This window comes from Myotis myotis, unplaced genomic scaffold (assembly GCF_014108235.1).
Source record: "Myotis myotis isolate mMyoMyo1 unplaced genomic scaffold, mMyoMyo1.p scaffold_m19_p_45, whole genome shotgun sequence".
NCBI classification, from domain to species: Eukaryota; Metazoa; Chordata; class Mammalia; order Chiroptera; family Vespertilionidae; genus Myotis; species Myotis myotis.
Window position 1 is genome coordinate 897,790 of NW_023416352.1, and position 19,124 is coordinate 916,913.

The 19,124-nt window shown below is 51.6% G+C and overlaps 2 protein-coding genes and 1 pseudogene across 7 annotated transcripts in view; 1 reads left to right on the forward strand and 2 right to left on the reverse strand.

The window, feature by feature from the left end:
* The first annotated feature begins 339 nt into the window (after window positions 1-339).
* On the forward strand, window positions 340-8,116 carry LOC118655372 (orphan sodium- and chloride-dependent neurotransmitter transporter NTT5-like). Its single transcript, XM_036307088.1, has 11 exons — window positions 340-556; window positions 816-973; window positions 1,087-1,207; window positions 1,358-1,536; window positions 1,867-1,977; window positions 2,144-2,385; window positions 5,693-5,879; window positions 6,322-6,526; window positions 6,669-6,828; window positions 7,265-7,430; window positions 7,631-8,116. The coding sequence occupies exons 1-11, from the start codon at window positions 340-342 to the stop codon at window positions 8,114-8,116; spliced, it is 2,232 nt and encodes a 743-aa protein (XP_036162981.1).
* Window positions 8,117-10,406: 2,290 nt separating this feature from the next.
* Window positions 10,407-13,506, reverse strand: LOC118655381 (annotated as a pseudogene).
* Window positions 13,507-13,585: 79 nt separating this feature from the next.
* Window positions 13,586-19,124, reverse strand: part of TRPM4 (transient receptor potential cation channel subfamily M member 4) — a 42,250-nt gene continuing 36,711 nt past the window's right edge. For 3 of the 6 annotated variants that reach the window (XM_036307099.1, XM_036307103.1, XM_036307102.1), the window contains 5 exons: window positions 15,049-15,242; window positions 14,688-14,820; window positions 14,394-14,466; window positions 14,179-14,284; window positions 13,586-13,947 (listed from right to left, as the gene is read on the reverse strand). In XM_036307099.1, coding sequence (XP_036162992.1) covers window positions 13,943-13,947; window positions 14,179-14,284; window positions 14,394-14,466; window positions 14,688-14,820; window positions 15,049-15,242 — 511 coding nt within the window. In that variant the 3' untranslated portion in view covers window positions 13,586-13,942. Of the gene's footprint in view, window positions 13,948-14,178; window positions 14,285-14,393; window positions 14,467-14,687; window positions 14,821-15,048; window positions 15,497-19,124 lie in introns of those variants that run through there. The other 3 variants (XR_004967260.1, XM_036307100.1, XM_036307101.1) reach the window with 3 other exon arrangements.

The following is a 19,124-nucleotide window of genomic DNA, read 5'->3' on the forward strand; positions in this document are numbered from 1 at the left end:
CTCCTTCTTTCTCCCCCCCCCCCCCCCGCAAAGCTCTAACAAATAACTTGTTCCACAATCTGATTGGTTAGTGCTCATGCTGTAACAGTCATTAAATATTTTTCAATTCTTTTGTGCTTGTAAGATGAGAAAATTGAGTCTCAGGGAGATGAAAATATTTGCCCTAAGTCAATGACTAGTGAAAAGGGCCAAGATTTAAACTCTAGCCCTCATTGCTCTACATTCGTCTTTCTTGTGGAGTTCTACAGTCTGGTATCTGAGACATGACCCTTAAAGTCTGCTATTTTCGGTGACCCCCAGGATTCCCTCAGGCGTTATTGGACCTGTCAGAAGAAAGCTATGGCGTCCTTTGAAAACAAAGAGACAGGGTCCCACAAACAATCCCAGACTCTCTCATCCTCACCCATGAGACTCTCAGGCAAGATTCTGACCGCCAAGACCCAAAGCTTCGTTGTGCAGACGAAAAGAACTGAGACTATCTTACTCCAGATCGCCTTCTCCTTTGGGCTGGGCAGCCTGTGGCGCTTCCCTTACCTTTGTCATCAGAACGGAGGCGGTAAGGCCGGGGGCCTAGATCTCGAGTTTCAGGAAGACATTTTGAGGATAGAAGTCTAGACTTCTGGGTTCTGGGAGAGGAGGGAACTCAGGGAGGACACCCGGAACGGAGGGAGGGCACACCCTCCCTCATCCCCGTAGAGCAAACCAGTTCATGTTATCCATCACATTCATCGGATGCAGGAGAAAAGCTATCGTGAGGAGGATGGGGGCCAGGCCTCCGGGCTGCCTAAAGCACGGCTCCTGGCCCCTTTCTTCAGGTGACTTTATCCTGTTATACTGCCTCCTGCTCGTCTTGTTCGGGATCCCCCTCTTGTACATGGAGATGGTCATGGGACAGTGGCTGCGTGTAGACAGCATCCGGGTCTGGAAGCATCTCGTCCCCCTGCTGGGCGGCCTAGGCTACGTTAGCATGCTGGTGAATGAGGGCCTTGGCCAAGAGGCACCCTAGCTCCCCCCACCCCTTGTGGTCTCCCAAGTCCCCCTGTCTCCTCCCTGCCCGCCCCTCAGGCCCACTGTGTCCACCCCCAGGTGTGCAGCATCGTCAGCGTGTATAACAGCGTCATCATCAGCTGGGGCTTCTACTACCTGACCAACTCCTTCTACCACCCTTTGCCCTGGACCCAGTGCCCAGAGCTGAACAACGTCACCGGTGAGGAGAGGGAGAGAGAGGGCGGGCAGGGCCGAGGGAGGCAAGGGCACCGAAAAGCAAGGGACAGGGAGGAAGAGCAGGAGGAGTGGGGGGAGAGCAGAGGTAGGCTCCAGGTGAGGGGGTGCCGCAGCGCCTGGGTCCCTTCCCCAGGCCTCTCCTGCGTCCGGACTGTGCCCCACCAGTACTTCTGGTACGAAACCACCCTGAACGCCGCCGTCAGCATTGAGGAAGGGAGCGAGCAGCTCGTCCTGACTCTCACCGGGGGGACCCTAGGAACTTGGTTACTCCTTTTCATCATCATAGTCACAGGCCTGAAGCTCTCCATGCCGGTAAGCCGCCCCGACCCTGGGCCCGCCACCCCGTCACCTTTACCAATCTTGAGATGCTCAGGGCCTCGGTTCAGACACGACCCCACTCCCTTCCTGGTGATCGCTCTCCTCCCGCCTCCATGGCCCTCCTGCTCACCCAGACAACAGCTCAGCTATGGCCACCCCGCCTCCCCAGCAGGGGCCCCCAGGAAGAGGGTGGGTTCCCTCACACTGCTCACCTCCACTCCTCTGCTCCTGCCGATCTGCGGTCGCCTGCTGACGCTTGCCTCCGTCTTCCCCTCCTCCCCACGGCCCCTGACGTCCGGTTTCTGTCCGGACCCACCTGGACAGCTCCTGATTATCACGATATTCATCCCCTTCATCCTCTTACTCGGCCTGCTGGTCCGATGTTTCTTCCTGGAAGGTGCAGCCACCGGCCTCAAACATATGGTGACGATAGAGGTGAGGCCGGGGGCTCCACACCTTCTCCCTCCCTCAGAGCGTCTCTGAATCTCCTTCCCCCGCCCCCTTCTTTCCTTCTGCCCCAGCCTGCCCCGCTTCCCGCTCCCTGGGGGTCCCCCCCGCGGGGCCCCCCACCCAAACTGCCTGAACCCACCTCCCTCCGCAGCGATCCTCCTGGACCTCGCTGGACCTGTGGCATCAGGCGGGAGGCCACGTGCTCTATTCGCTGGGCCTGGGGCTGGGCACCACCATCAACATCTGCTCCTGCAAGGCTGGGAGCAACAACTACGTCCTGGTGGTCCTGTTGGTGGCCATGGCCAACCTGGTGACCTCCTTGGTGGCCACGGCCATCATCTTCATGGTGCTGGGCTTGTGGATCACCACCAGTGGCCATGCCTGTGTTGAGAAGTGAGTAATCACTGCCTTGCAGGCCCAAGAAGAGGTCCCCCCCTCCCTCTCTCTACCTTAGCAATTCCCCGGCTCATAGGCCGTCAAGCTCAAACCTCACCAATAGTTAATAATAATAATAATAATAATAATAATAATAATAATAATAATAAATGTATATTAATAAGTCAGAGAAAACAGCCAAAAAGGCAATATTCTAATAGCCACCACTTTACTTTTATAGATAAGAAAATGGTCTCAGAGACACGACTTCTAAAGGTTTCCATAAGTTACAAATGGTGTAAAGATTTCAAAATCAATTCTTTTTTTAAAAAATATATTTTTATTGATTTCAGAGAGGAAGGGAGAGGGAGAGAGAGAAACATCAATGATGAGAGAGAATCATGGATTGGCTGCCTCCTGCACGCCCCCTACTGGGGATGGAGCCTGCAACTCAGGCATGTGCCTTGACTGGAATCGAACCCGGGACCCTGCAGTCTGCAGGCCGACGCTCTATCCACTGAGCCAAACCGGCTAGGGCTCGATTTTGGTTTCTATTAGATTTCGTAAGAGAATGCTGTTGAAAAAGCAGTTTCACATACCCAAGTTGTTCTGAATACACTTAAAAGCTTCTCAATAACTGAATAACCGATCTTGTAAATTTTAAATTAAAATTTAATTTAAAATGTATTTGCTTGGTCATATTAGTCATATTTCAAGTATTCACAGCCACATCTTCTTTTCCCAGCCACATCCTGTTTGTGGCCACTGTTTTAGCACAGCTGTAGAGTAACAGCCAAAAAAAAAACAAAAAAAAACCCACCACCACAACAAAAAAAAATGCCACAAGAAGGCAATAGAAAAGGTAAAATATAAACAAAATTATTTGGTAAATACTGCCCCCATCCAAAAAAAAATAAAAGAGGCTAAAAAGAAGGAAAAAGAGAGAAGAGACAAAGAAACAAGTAGTGAGAAGGTAGGCATAAATCAAATCATGTCAATAATTACATTAATTGATCACCTTATGTAAAAGGCAGTGGTCACCAGACTGGCTAAGGCAACAAACATATCCTGTTTACAAGAGAGGTCCTGTGTAAAGACACAGAGGTTTCGAGTTCAGAGAATGGCCCTGGTTGGTTGCTCAGTGGTTAGATCTAGCATTGGCCCACCCACCTAAGGGTCTTGGGTTTGATTCCCAGTCAAGGGCAGGTACTTGGGTTGCAGATTCAACACCCAGCCCTGGTTGGGGTGCGTGCCAGAGGCAACCAATCCGTGTGTATCTCTTACATAATGTTTCTCTCTCTCTCCTTCCTTCCTTCCCTCCCTCTCACTCTAAGAAATCAGTGTGGAGACAATATCCTCGGGTGAGGATTAACAAAAACAAAACAAAAAAATGAGGTTATAAAAGAAAAGTAAATGCCAAAAAAATAAAGTTAAGAGGATGGAAAAATATACCATGCACAAATAATCATAAGAAAGCTGGTGTGGCTATATTAATATCAAAGTCAGAACAAGTCATACCAGAGATTAAGAAAAGCATGTCATGATGATAAAAGGGTCAATTCTGCAGGAAGACTGAATTATCTAAATGTTTACGTACCAAAAAGTAATAATAATAATAAATGTTTATATACCTCAAAACAGACTTTCAAAATAAAAAATTTTCCAAACTAGATCTAGCCGGTTTGGCTCAGTGGATAGAGCATCAGCCTGCAGACTGAAGGGTCCCAGGTTCAATTCCAGTCAAGGGCACATGCCTGGGTTGCGGGCTCGATCCCCAGTCGGGGGCGTGCAGGAGGCAGCCGATCAATGATTCTCTCTCATCATTGATGTTTCTATCTCTCTTCTCTCTCCCTTCCTTTCTGAAATCAATAAAAATATATTTTTAAAAAAATTTTTCCAGCCCTGACCGGTTTGGCTCAGTAGACAGAGTGTCAGCCTGCAGACTGAAGGGTCCCGGGTTCGATTCCGGTCAAGGGCATGTACCTTGGTTGCGGGCACATCCCCAGTAGCGGGTATGCAGGAGACAGCTGATCGATGTTTCTCTCTCATCGATGTTTCTGACTCTCTATCCCTCTCCCTTCCTCTCTGTAAAAAATCAATAAAAAATATATATTTTTAAAAATTCCCAAACTAAAGCAAGAAAGCGATAAATCATGATCATGCTTGGAAATGTCAACAGTTCCCTTTCAGGAGCTGATAGAAAAGAAAGGAGATGCAGATTGAAAATATCAGGAAATGCCCTAGCGGCCCAGTGATGGCGAACCTATGACACCTCTGACACGCGAACTCATTTTTTGGGCTGATTTTTCTTTGTTAAATGGCACTTAAATATATAAAATAAATATCAAAAATAGAAGTCTTTGTTTTACCCTGGTTGCAAATACCAAAAAATTTCTATATGTGACACGGCACCAGAGTTAGGGTTTTTCAAAATGCTGACACGCCGAGCTCAGAAGGTTCACCATCCCTGCCCTAGCCGGTTTGGCTCAGTGGATAGAGCGTCGACCTGAGGACTGAAAGGTCCTGGGTTCTACTCCGGTCAAGGGCATGTACCTTGGTTGCAGGCTCCTCCCCGGCCCGGGGCCCTGGTCAGGGCTCCTGCTGGAGGCAACCAATTGATGTTTCTCTCACATCGATGTTTCTCTCTGCCCCCGCGCCCCCCCTTCCCCCCCCCCCCCCCGCCCCGTCTTCCATTCTCTCTAAAAGATCAATGGAAACATATCCTCGGGTGAGGATTAACAAAAACAAACAAACAAAAAATAAAGGTGATTAAATGTTAAAAAAAAAGAGAGAGAAAAGAATCGTTTTGTTTGGTATTTGTGTGCCCCCAATTCCCCAATTCATCCATTGTTGTCCGTTTTCTACTGTAAGCTTTATCTTTTCTGTATCCCCATAAAAAAGTCTAGTGGATACATTTTCTTTGTTCAAAGCTTCGTCTGGCTTCACCCATTATTTCAAATCAGTTAAACCTGAAAAGGAGTGAAAATTAAGTGTGTTAACAGCTGTTAAAAGTGTGTATACATTTTCTTGTGGGGGGGGGGACACACCCGATATGATCAAATTTATACCAATACATTCAATAACTTAAAGGAAATGGACAAACTTCTTGAGAGGAACAAATGATCTGCCCCTGAGGTGGACCTCCCGGGGTGACTCGCCCCCAGTCTATGTGACTTGTGTCCGGTCCCTATCCAGTTGCCCTGGTGTCTTAGCTGCACTCATCGTGGGTAACCCCGTTTCCTGTCCAGTCCTCAGCTTCCCTCTGTCAATAGCAGGGTGGCCAGCTGGTCTCCACCACCTTTCCGCTCCTCTCCTTCCCTTTCAGGAGTGTCCTATTGGTGAAAGACATGGTAAAAACGGGGGTGCTGCCTAAGAATGTCAACCCGCCCCCAGACGTCCTGCTCCTGCCCCCCCTGGACTACCTGAAGTGGATAGACAGCCTCCCGGAGCAGCTCAAGTACAAGGTCATGCAGGCCTCCTCAACCTGCAGCATCGAGGTGCTGAGCAAAAAGGTGTGTTTCCGGGGAGGGGCGGGAGGGGGGGGGCGGGGGCGTGGCAGGGTGCACCCCAAGGGCCCCAGAGACACTGGGAAATGTATTTCTCAGGGGCCTCGCGGGCCACACAAGCATCTTCTGAGGCAGGAAACGGTGGCCGTCACGTTTCCACCACCATTCTGAGTGGCCCAGGGCCTCGGCTAGGTTGTCACTCTCCTTGAATTCTCACACGGATGCTGGGACCCCCTGTTTGTGAGAGGGGGAAACTGAGGCCCCAAGAGGTGAAACTCACACCACTTAGGAAACCGAGAAGGGCCAACACGCTGCCATTCACGCCCCACCGCGTGTCTCCCGCCTCTGCCCAGGATAGACATTGCTAATCGACCACCGCACTACCCCCGCCCACCCACACCCCATCCCCCCAGACCCGCCCCTGCCTCAGCGCCCTTCTCCCCCTCAGTTCATGCAGGGCCCTGGCCTGGCCTTCCCAGCCTTCTCCCAAGCCATCTCCACGCTGCCCAGTGCCTCTTTCTGGGCCTTTCTCTTCTTCCTGGTCCTGCTCCTGATACAGCTGACCACCTTGGTCAAGATCGTGGAGAGCATCGTCTATCCCATCCACAACGCCATGTCCACCATCAGGAAGCAGCAGCCCACGCTGCTCCCGGGTACGGTGGCCCCTCGCGCCGGCGCCAACCCTGTCCTCCTGCCTTGCCCTCCCCCGGCCACCCCCATCCGGGGGCTCGCTCTGACCCCCGACCCCGCCCTGCCCACCCGACCTCAACGGGGCCAACCCTGCCTCCGCCTTAGTGGTCATCTGCCTGGGAGGCTTTCTGGGCAGCATCGTCTTCACCAGCCGGTCCGGCAGCTACATCGTGTCCCTGTTGGATGAGATCCTGGTCCCGCTGACCCTCTTCATCATCGTGGCCTTCCAGAACGGGACCCTGGCCTGGGTGTACGGAGCTTACAGGTAACGTGCCAACCCCAGGGCCTTCCCAGCCGGGGCCCCCTCCCGGGTCTCCGAGGAGAGCGAGGGCCCAATCTGAGAGCCGGGGGGGGGGGGGGGGGGCAGCAGGAGGCAGGGACCTGAGGCAGCGGGTGGGTTCTGAGGGGACCAGCCGCCAGGACCTAGGGGCCGTGGGTTCCCCCGCCGTGGCCCACATGGGGCTGGTCTGAAGGCAGAGGGCCGGCGGGGTGCGTGCCCCCTGGATGGGGGGGATGCCTCTGGGAGGACCAGATGCAGGGCCCGGGCTTGGGGAGGGCCCGGCAGGACGCAGCCTCCCCAAATCGTTGAGACCTGGTGAGACAACTAGAGAGCCGGCGGGCCTGTCTTCCCAAGGGCTCCAGGCCCCGGCGGCCAGAGGAGGGCTCCATCCCAGACGCCGTGCCCACTGCCCCCACCGCAGGTTCAGAGAGGAGATGTACAGCGAGCTGGGCCGCTTGCTGTGGTCCTCCTGCCCCTTCCTGTGGTGCTACGTGACCATGCCCGGGCTGCTGGCCCTCCTCTCCGTCTGCCTCGTCCACCTCTACCAGAAGGTGCCCCCCCACTACATCGCCTGGAACAGCAGCATTGTGAGCCCGCGGCCCTGGCCTCCCACTCCCTCTCGGGGGGCCCACGGCCAGATCTCCTCCCCCGATCGGTGCCCTTACCATCCCCCAGGGACCCCCTCACCCGCTCCCCAGCCCCTGGGGAACCTGGTCGTCCACATGGCCTGGGCCCAAACCCCATCACGACCTCTTCCTCCCACCCGGGCCCCCGTCTCCGCCTCCAGAGCCAGGAAGTAGAACAGCCCTACCTGCAAAGCACCCTGGGCTGGATCACCTTCCTCAGCGTCGTGGCCCTCCTGCCCATCCCGATCTACCCGCTGCAGCGGTGGTGGTACCTCCAGGACCACGTCGCCAACGACCCCTTCGAAAAGCTCCTGTCCAAGAAGAGCGTGGTGCCCACCAAGCCCTCCGACTGGCCCAAGTACCACTTGGCCAAGCCCAGCTTCCAGGAGAGGAAGAGCGAGAGCTCGCTGGTCCGGTCCAGCGTGGCCCGGGAGTCGAACCCGGACCCCCAGTGGCAGGAAGACGCGACCTGGAGCTGGCGCACGGAGAGCTACTCGGGGTTCAGCCTGCCCTTCGTCTCCTCCCTGCCGTCAGCCGTCTCCATAAGCCTGCCCGCCTCCAAGCAGGGGAGCGCGCCCTCCATGGGCGTCAACAGCGAGAGGCGCAAGACCAAGGAGGAGAATTTGCACACGAAGTTTGCTCCGTAACGGGGCCTCCACCATCTTTTCCACCGAGCCAAGCCGCCCGGGGGGCAGGACGCATTGGTTCTGCCGGAAAGGGAGGGGAGGGGCGTGTGAAAAGCTTATCCAGCCACCGGTGACATCTCTCAGCTTCGGCCTTGGAAGGAAATGGGCGACCCCAGGCTCCCGCCTCTCCTGGATGGGTACCCACTCTGCTTCAGTGGGACACTCGGCTCTGAGATAACCCGGGGGAGGAGTCAGCTGGACTGCTGGGGGGGGGGGGGGGGACCGGACCCAGGGCCCCCTTCCTCCCTGTGAAGTGGGGCCACCAATTTGGCCTGAGAGGGAGGGGCATCCCAGTACCCTCCAGGACCTGACTCCCCAGTTCTGGAGCTAGACAACCCCCCACCTCCACCACCCGCCTGGACCAGTGGGGACCAGGCTGTGGGTGAATAAAGCCGGCCGCTGGGACTAGTGTTCTTTCTGTGAGCGACCCCCCCACTTCCTCCACCCCCACCCCACCGCCGGCCACACACCCCCTCCAAATCGCCAACCCCTGGGGAACGCAGTGTCCAGTTGGTGACTCCAATCTCCCTTCAAGACACAGAGATGGACTTTCCAGACCCACTCCTGGTCCCGGGGTTGAGCCAAACTGTGGGGCAGCTTTTTGGCAGCAACCCCTATCGCTCAAACCAGAACACGAGTTAACCCCTAAATCTACGTTGGCAACCGGGGGCCGTACTGATTCGGCCCCAAACTGTCATCTCACTGCTACTACAGAGACGATAGCCTGCCCATGGTAAATCTAGGCCAGTGGTCGGCAAACTGCGGCTCGCGAGCCACATGTGGCTCTTTGGCCCCTTGAGTGTGGCTCTTCCATAAAATACCAGGTGCGGGTGTGCATGTACAGTGCGATTGAAACTTCGTGGCCCATGCGCAGAAGTCGGTATTTTGTGGAAGAGCCACACTCAAGGGCCCTAACCGGTTTGGCTCAGTGGATAGAGCGTCGGCCTGGGGACTGAAGGGTCACAGGTTCGATTCCGGCCAAGGGCATGTACCTGGGTTGCGGGCACATCCCCAGTAGGAGGTGTGCAGGAGGCAGCTGATTGATGTGGCCAAAGAGCCGCATGTGGCTCGCGAGCCGCAGTTTGCCGACCACTGCCCTGGTTGGTCAGCTCTAGTTGGGCCAGGCTGCCACCCAGAGGGTGTAGCCACCAAGTTGTCCAGCAGGAAGAATCGTGACTCAAGAAGAGCCAGAGACGGAGTCTTTCATTTTTAAAACAGGCCGTATAACTCCCACCCCTTCGCTCTCAGTCACTATCTAGGAAGCAGCCAAGTTGAACACCCCTAGAAACACCCCATTTAGTGACCAGACTCCCTGACTATGGTGTGTGGACCAGGAGGTAGAGTCAGAAACATATTTTGGAACTGATTTTGAGGACTCTGTTGCAACAATAATACCAGATGCCTGTGGATGGTGGGAAAAGTAGGAAGACCCGTCCAATACCTGAACTATCAACTGCAATATGTCTGATGGGTTGGCTGGCTGCTGCACCCTAATGGACGCCACCAGATTTTTATTTGTTTTTTAAAATATTTTTTTTTGATTCAGAGAGGAAGGGAGAGGATGAGAGAGTAACATCAATGACGAGAGAGAACCATTGATCGGCTGCCTCCTGCACGCCCCCCAACTAGGGATCGAGCCAGCAACCCAGGCATGTGCCCTGACTGGGAATTGAACCATGACCTCCTGGTTCATAGGCTGACATTCAATCACTGAACCACACCAGCCATGCAGCCATCAGCATTTTTTTTAAAATATATTTTATTGATTTTTTACAGAGAGAAAGGGAGAAGGGATAGAGAGTTAGAAACATCGATGAGAGAGAAACATCTATCAGCTGCCTCCTGCACACCTCCTACTGGGGATGTGCCCGCAACCCAGGTACATGCCCTTGACCGGAATCGAACCTGGGACCTTTCAGTCCGCAGGCCGACGCTCTATCCACTGAGCCAAACCGGTTAGGGCCCATCAGCATTTTTAAAAATTGATTTTTAGCCCTGATCGGTTTGGCTCAATGGATAGAGCATCAGCCTGTGGACTGAAGGGTCCCGGGTTCGATTCCAGTCAAGGGCATGTACCTTGGTTGCGAGCACATCCCCAGTGGGGAGTGTGCAGGAGGCAGCTGATCGATGTTTCTCTCTCATCGATGTTTCTAACTCTCTATCCCTCTCCCTTCCTCTCTGTAAAAAATCAATAAAATATTTTTTTTTAATTGATTTTTAGAGAGAGAGGAAGGGAGAGGGAGAGAGAGAGAGATATCAGTGTGAGAGAGAAACATCCATTGGTTGCCTCCCTCACACACACCGATGGGTGATCGAGTCTGCAGTTGGGTTATATGTCCTGACTGGGCATCGAACTGGCGACCGTTCGGTGCACAGAACAACACTCAACCAACTAAGTCACACAGGCCAGAACTGTCAGCTCTTATCTGAGCTCAACAGGTAGCAAACCAGGCCCAGTGGATTGTGGGAACCTCTGGAAATGGGGGGATTGGGGCGGGGGCACACTGAGCCAGTGGCCTTGCTTCAGGCAGTAGAGTGGGGAGCAGCCTTCCCTCCAAAGGGGTAGCTTCTCCTCTTCCATTGCAAAACAGATATATGAGGACCAGGCCGGCTGCATGCCCGAATATACCGTTTACCCTTACCCATGTCAGACCTTACGAGCTGTCAAGTATGAGTTGGCCTTCTCCAAAATGGAAACGTAAGGCTAGGGAGTCACAAGGCCTCCCGAGGGTCAGGCCACTGGCTGCTTTCAAGGAGAGCTTAATAGCTGCCTTTTCTTAAAAGAGGTGTTCATGGCCCTTGCTGGGGTGGCTCAGTGGATAGAGCGTCCGCCTGTGGACTCAAGGGTCCCAGGTTCGATTCTCAGTTGGGGCACATGCCCGGGTTGCTGGCTCCATCGCCAGTGTGGGGCATGCAGGAGGCAGCTGATCAATAATTCTCTCCATCATTGATGTTTCTCTCTCTCCCTCTCCCTCTCTGAAATCAATAAAAAAATGTATTTTTTAAAGGGGGTGCACATGGTGGCTACCTCAGGCAGGTGGCGCTGTTGTGCTGGGACATGGCCTCAGTTCGCAGCCATTAAATCATCACAGTTGAGATTTCCCTTCTCCTGGATTCTGCATTGTTCCCATAGACTCCCACAGAGAGGGGGAGAGGGCGGCACATACTGCCGTTGCTGGTTGGCAGAACCCCGACACTTCTAGGATATCCACAGGGTGAGCAGGGGGGACATCAGTATCAACTGTCCCTTCAATAGTGGAAGCCACTGCCTGGATGGCTTGGCTCAGTGGTTGGTTGAGCATCAACCTGTGAACCAGGAGGTCACGGTTCTATTCTGTGCCTGGGTTGCGGGCTCAGTCCCCAGTGTGGGGCGCGCAGGAGGCAGCCAATCAGCGAGTCTCTCTCATCATGGATGTTTCTATCTCTCCCTTCCCCTCTGAAATCAATAAAAAAATATTTTTTTAAAAAAATAATGGAAGCCACAACTGCACACTGAATGGGCCCAAAGGTCCCTACCTCACAGCTTTCTTCCCCCACCGGGAGCCTTCTCGAGTGAATTCAGGTGCATTTTCCTGCGGGGAATGTGGACCAAGGAGTCTAAGATGCCTGAGTCAGGGACAGCAGCATCAGACAGAGTGGAAGTTCCCTCTGTGGGACATACTGTGTCCAAGATCCATAAAGGCTGGTCCTTGTTAGGCCTCCTTGGTAGGTAGAGGCTGCAGGACCAAACAGTTCATTCATTCTTTCTTTCTTCTTTTTATTGTACATCTTTATAGTTTCACAAACAAGTGTGACAAATCACTCAGCATCTTGGTGTTTTCTAAAGCTGGACAACTTAGATCTTATTCATCAGCCTTCTGAACTGTTCCTTTGTCAGAAACAGAGACACCATCCCAAAATTTTCTGATATCCTTGGGGGTTTTTTTTGTGTGTGTTTTTTTAAAATATATTTTATTGATTTTTTACAGAGAAGAAGGGAGAGGGACAGAGAGTTAGAAACATCGATGAGAGAGATCAATCAGCTGCCTCCTGCACACTCCCCAGTGGGGATGTGCCCGCAACCAAGGTACATGCCCTTGACCGGAATCGAACCTGGGACCCTTCAGTCCGCAGGCCGACGCTCTATCCTCTGAGCCAAACAGGTTCGGCGATATCCTTGTTTTTAACTGTTGTGGCTTGCTGAGCCAAAGCAGCTGAATTTGACACAAGTTCAATGTCATTGCCTTCAAGAATCAACTCATCGTTCTGGGCTTGAGATACTGAACAAGCGACGCCTGGCCTCATCCGAACTCTGCGGATGTATTTTTCGCCCAAGAAATTTCTAATTTCAACGAGAGAACCATTCTCCTGAATAACGACGTTGGTGGGGAAGTGAGCGCAGGCAGACCTCATCTTGAAACGGAAGCCCAGTGTAACGCCCTTGATCCTGTCCTGTACATGACCGCAGATAGGGAGAACCGTGGCCAGTTCCTTCCTATTTCCCCGCCATTTGTCAACCCGGAGCCTCTTTTTTTTTCTTCCCAAGGAGCCTGAGCTCTACATGGATGTGGTTGAAGTCCCTCTGCAGGGTGCCCCCGGGGCCCTTCACAATAACTGTGCGCCCCTTCAGCGTGATGTGCACATTTTCTGGGACGTCCACGGTCTGATCGCTGAGAATGGTCGTCATCCTCGCAGTAGATGCGGCAAAGAGGAAGCCTCGCTCTTTCTTGTTTTTAACCTAATTTTGTTTTGTTTGTTAATCCTTATCCGAGGATATTTTTTCCCGTTGAAATCTGGTTGCCGCACAACACTTGGCCATGTTTCAAAGCCACTCTGCACCCAAAGAGGCAGCTAGCTGGAACCCCTCCAACTCAGAGAAAGGGTGTTTTGGTTGTGATTTCTGGAGGCGCTGGTTGTTGCTGGCTTTCCTGCTATTTAACTAATAATTGCTGTCAGTTCAGCCTTGTCATTACCAGTTTAGTTTGTTATGGGTTGTTTGGTTAAACTGCCTGGATAATGATGCATATTTGCTTGATTCCATGTGCGCGTGGCCTGTAATTTCCCACTAATTAGACTTTTTAAAGACAGATAGGCTGTTATCTGCTCAAATTTGCATCATCTGTTCCCCTGCTGCCAATGCAGATGTACACAGCACCCACCCTCCCCGCTCCAAGAAAGAATTTGCTTCCGCTGCTGAGTTCTGTAAAGCAGGGAGCTGGGGGGTGCGAATGGTTCTTTTCCCACCGAAGTGAGAGCCATCAAAACAGCGCTGACAAGAGGGGCTGGGCCGGAGTCAGATAGGAATAGTGGGGCTGAGAGGAGGGAGCAGACCCTGAGATGTCGGAAATACAGCAAACTGACCAAGGATCACAACCCCCACCTCCCCGCCAGCTCTAACCCCCATGCCCCAAGGATCTGGACACCACCGGTTCCCCAAGAATCAAGCATCCAGACTCTCAAGTGGCTTTATTTCCCCCGTGTGGGGAGCTGAGTGCCCTCTGTGGTCCCTGTGCCCCCAGGGCCCTGTAGCCTTCTCCCGCCCAGGGGGCTGTGGCGGGGCCTTCAGGGGGGCCCTGCCTGGGCTCCTGAGGCTGATCCTCCCAGAGTGGGGCTGGTTCTGGGAGGGGCCGGGCCTGCTGTGGTTCCAACGGGTGAGACTCCTGCAGTGGTGCCGACAGCGATCCAGTCCACTGCATGGGGCCCACCTCCAGACAGGGCCGCCACGTACTGGGGTCCAGGGCCAGCTAGGCCTTCCTCTGGGGGCAACAACTCCCCATGGCGCTACTCCTTGAAGCCTGCCATCAGGGCTCAGTCTGGGGGAGGGAGAGGGGCGAGAACAGGTGGTGGGCACAGAGCGGAAGACAGAAACAATGGGAGGCCGGCGAGAAGCAGAAAGACCCAGGAAAGCTCCAAAGGAAGCCGAGAGGGTGGAGGGTCGGACAAAGAAAGGATCGCGAATGAGAAAGAGAAACAGGGGACCAGGGGCCGGGAAAGCAGGCAGTGACGGAGGCCGAGGTACATGCAGGGCGGCCCTACGCACTGACCTTTGGGTCCAGGCGGGGTCGGGGGTGAAGGCCCCCCTGGCGGAAGCAACGCAGAGCGGCTCAGGGCCTCGGCCACCCAGCCCAGGACGCGGCTACAGTGCTGGACCTGGGGAGCAGATGGGATGTCGGGGAGCAGATGGGATATCGGGGCGCCCTACGGAAACCCACTGCCTCCCGCCCCGCCCACACCCCCCAGCCTGGCCCGCACTCCTCACCTCCTGTTCCAGCCCCTTCAGACGCTGCTCGTACTCGCGGATCTGTCTCAGCTGCTTCAACGCCGTGTCCACCCTGCGCACCCAGGACTTCAGGCCCGCGCCGCGGGAGGCCCCGCCCACCAGGGGCCCCGCCCACCGCGGCTCCGCCTCTTCCCGCTTTCCAGGACCCCGCCCACTCAGGCCCCGCCTCCAGCCTGGCGCTCTGCAAACCCAGCCCGTCCTCCCAACCAATCTACGTCACGGGACACACCCCAGAGGCCAGAAGCCCCGCCCCCGGCCAGGCCCCGCCCTCACTTCTGCGACGTGCGCTTCAGGCGCTCCGAGTCACTTTCCCGCTTGTCCCTCGCCCGCGCCAATAGGAAATTCTCCTTCTGCACCGATTCCCACGTCAACAGCTTCCGCTCGGCTTCCTTAGGGAGGTGGACCCCTGGAGGGCAGGTCAGGACAGAGTCAAGGGCCCGCCCCTCCTGGGGCCGGAACCCGTCCCGCCCCGCAATCCCCACCCAAAACCCTGCCTGAGCGCTCAGACCACGCCCCCGACGGCCTGAGCCACGCCCACCGGCGCCTCCGCCATCCTCCCCAGCTTATCCGTGTTCTTTCTCTCAGGGCCCCGCCCCTGGGGTTTCTCTGTGTTGGGCCAAGACCCGCTTCTCACGAAAATGCCGTTGGTTGGGGGAGGCCGGCATGCTGGCCCGGTGCCTGCGCAATCGACGGAGGAGGAGGCGCACATGCGAGATGATGATGAAGGGGGGGGCCAGGGCCGGCCGAGAGTGAAATTCCCGGATGAGGCTGTAGCGCTGCGCCTTCCAATAGAGGTCGCTGTTGCCCTGTACTTTGCCGAAGGTGTAGCTGTGGGGACCAGAGGTCAAGGGTCACCAGAGGTCGCTGCCCAGTCAAGGGCGGAGGATCAAGGGTAGATGTCAGGCAATACGTTCAAAGTCCAAGGCAGCAGGCGGATAGATGTCAGAATCGATCATGTCGGAGGTTATTCCGAAATGCAATTAGTAGTTAGGGTAGGAGGCCCAAGGGTCCGACATTAGAGGTCAAGTTGGGAATGGTGTCCTGGATTAGGGTAGAGGTTGTAGTCAGGTTTCAAAGTCAGTCTGAACACAAACAATTAAAATCAGAAATAAAATGGGGACATGACTACCAAACTTACAGAAATAAAAAGGATTAGAGGAGAATACAGTGGGGCCTTGACGTACGAGTGTCCCAACTAACGAGTTTTTCGAGATACAAGCCGTCTCTCCGCCGATTTTTGGCTTTGAGTTGCGAGCTAAAATTCGGGTTACGAGCCAGCTTCAGATACCCCACCGCTAGTTGGCGCAGCGAACATCACAGTGAACGCCACAACATCAGCCCAGCATCATGTGTCTCACTTGTTCACTGTTGATTTGACATACGAGTAATTTGAGTTACGAGCTCCGTCACGGAACGAATTAAACTCGTAAGTCAAGGCCCCACGGTAGTATGGTGGCCGGGTAGCTCAGCTGGTTAGAGCCTCATCCCAGCACGCCACGGTTGTGGGTTCCATCATCGGTCAGGGCACATACAAGAATCAACCAACGAATGCAGAAACAAGCAGAACAACAAATCAATGTTCTTCTCCACCCTCCTCTAAAATCAAGTTTTTAAAAAAGATAACCTAGATAAAATGGAAAAGTTCCTAGAAACAGACAAATTACCTAAACTGACACAAGAAGAAATAGAAAATCTCAAAAGACCTATAACAAGTAAACAAGTAAAGAGATAACTCATCAAACACACACACACACACACACACACACACACACACGCACACACACACTGGTGAATTCCATCAAACATTTAAAAAACAACACCAATCCTTTTCAAATGCTTCCAAAAAGCTGAATAGGAGAGAACATTTCCTGAATCATTCTATGATGCCAGCATTTCCCATTATATCAATATCAAAAGAAAAGAAAATTACAGATCAATATTCTTGTTTTGTTTTGTTAATCCTCACTCAAGGATATTTTTTCCATTGATTTTTAGAGAGAGTAGAAGGGAGGGGGAGAGACAGACAGACAAACATTAATGTCAGACACACTGATTGGCTGCTTCCCACATGTGGCCGGGTTGGGGATGGAGCCTGCAACCGAGGTACATGTTCTGGACCGGAATCACACACGCAACCCTCAGTCCTCAGGCTGATGCTCTAATCACTTAGCAACTGGCTAGGGCAAGCATGTCAAACTCGTGGCTGGTGAGTCTCAGAGTTTGACATGATTGGGCTAGGGCAGTGATGGCGAACCTTTTGAGCTCGGCTTGTCAGCATTTTGAAAAACCCTAACTTAACTCTGGTGCCGTGTCACATATAGAAAATTTTTTAAATATTTGCAACCATAGTAAAACAAAGATTTATATTTTTGATATTTATTTTATATATTTAAATGCCATTTAACAAAGAAAAATCAACCAAAAAAATGAGTTTGCGTGTCAGAGGTTTGCCATCACTGAGCTAGGGCATAGATCAATATATATGCAAAATTTCTCAGCAAAATATTAGCAAACCTAATTCAGAAGTATAGTAAAAGGATTATATACCATGACCAAGTAGGATTTATCCCAGGAATACAAAGGTGGGTCAACATATAAAAATCAACCAATGTAATACTCTACTTTAAAAGAACAAAGGGAAACAAATCACATAATCATCTCAACTGACCCAGAGACACAGAAAAGGCATTTGACCAAATTCAACACCTTTTCATGATTTAAAAAAAAAAAAAAAAAAAAGCCTCATAAAAGTTAGAATAAAAGGAAACTTCCTCAACATGGTAAAGGGTATTTATGAAAAACCCACAGCTACTATCATACTTAATGAAGAAAGGCTGAACAGCTCTAGCCGGTTTTGCTCAGTGGATAGAGCGTCAGCCTGTGGACTGAAGAGTCCTGGCTTCGATTCTGGTCAATTCTTCGATTCTGTATCTTGGTTGCAGGCTCCTCCCCAGCCTGAGCCCTGGTCAGGGCACATGCAGGAGGCAACCCATCGATGTGTTTCTCTCACATTGATGTTTCTCTCTGTCTTTCTCTCTCTCTTCCACTCTCTCTAAAAATCAATGGAAAATATCCCCAGGTGAGAATTAAAAAAGGAGAAGAAGAAGAAGAAGAAGAAGAAGAAGAAGAAGAAGAAGAAGAAGAAGAAGAAGAAGAAGAAGAAGAAGAAGAAGAAGAAGAAGAAGAAGAAGAAGAAGAAGAAGAAGAAGAAGAAGAAGAAGAAGAAGAAGAAGGAGAAGAAAGAAAGAAAGAAAGAAAGAAAGAAAGAAAGAAAGAAAGAAAGAAAGAAAGAAAGAAAGAAAAGAAAGACTGAATGTTTTCCTTAAGATCAGGAGCAAGACGAGGATGCCCACTTTCACCACAGCTGTTCATCATTGTACTGTAAGTTCTAGGCAGAGCAATTAGACAAGAAAAATAAAAGGCATCCAAAATAAAAAGGAAGAGGCAAAACTATCTCTATTCACAGGTGACATGATTCTGTTAGAGAAAATCCCAGAGAATCCCAAGAAAGCTGCTAGAGCTAATAAATGAATTCAGCAAAGTTGCAGGGTACGAGATCAACAAACAAAAATCAATTGTGTCTCTATACATCTGCCATGAATAATCCAAAAGGGAAATTAAGAAAGCAATTCCATTTACACTAGGATCTAAAAAAAAATTAAGCACCTAGGAATAAATTTAACCAAAAAGGTGAAAGATTTGTACCCTGAAAATTACAAAACAGTGATGAAGGAAATGTAAAAGAGCTCCTAAATTATGGAAAGACATCCTGTGTTCGTGAGTACAAAGCTGTAATATTGTTTAGAGTCAGCTATCTGCAAAGCAATCTACAGTATCAATTGCAATCTCTATCTAAATTCCAACAGCCTTTTATGTAGAAATGGAAAAGCCAATCCCTCTAATTTATATGGAGTCGCAAAGGTCCTGAATAGCCACAACAATCTTGAAAAAGCACAAAGTCGAAGGACTCACACTTCTCAGTTTCAAAAATTTGCTACAAAATCAAAAACAGTATGGTTCTGGCCTAAGGAGAGACATATCAACCAATGGAATAGAATTGGAAGTTCAGAAATAAACCCATACATCTGTGAGTGCTGTGGCTCAAACTGTGCCCACCCCCAAAGATGTACTGAAATCCTAACCCCCCGTATCTCAGAATGTGACCTTACTTGGAAATAGGATCTTTATAAAGATCATCAAGTGAAAAGGAGGTCATTATGGTGTCCTTATAAAAAGGGAACATTTGGACACAGACATGTACACAGCAAGAACACCTTGTAAAGGTGAAGGGAGAGATTGGAATGGTGCACCTACCAGCCAAAGGTTGCCACAATCCACCAGAAACTAAACGAGAGGCATGAAACAGATTCCCTTCACAGTCCTCAGAAGAACCAGCCCTGTCCATACCTTGACTGTGGACTTCTAGTTCCGAGAATTGTCAAACAATAAGCTTCTGTAATTTAAAGCCACCCGCTTTTTGGTATTTTGTTAGGGACGCCCTAGAAAACTAACATCATGGGCAATTGATTCAGGGTGCCAAGTCCATTTCATGTGTGGATACTCTCTTCAACTAATAGGCCTGAAACAAGTGGATTTTTACAGCAAAAAGAATGAAGCTGGGTCCCTACCTCACACCATATACAAAAATTAAGTCAAAATGGACCAACAACCTAAATAGAGCTAAAACTATAAAACATAGGACGAAATCTT

Bases quoted from the DNA above. Each gene is read 5' to 3' on its own strand.
- LOC118655372 (XM_036307088.1), top strand. From the start codon at position 340: ATGGCGTCCTTTGAAAACAAAGAGACAGGGTCCCACAAACAATCCCAG. The intron at 974-1,086 runs GTGAATGAGGGC...GTCCACCCCCAG, and splicing joins TAGGCTACGTTAGCATGCTG to GTGTGCAGCATCGTCAGCGT. The intron at 5,880-6,321 runs GTGTGTTTCCGG...TCTCCCCCTCAG, and splicing joins TCGAGGTGCTGAGCAAAAAG to TTCATGCAGGGCCCTGGCCT.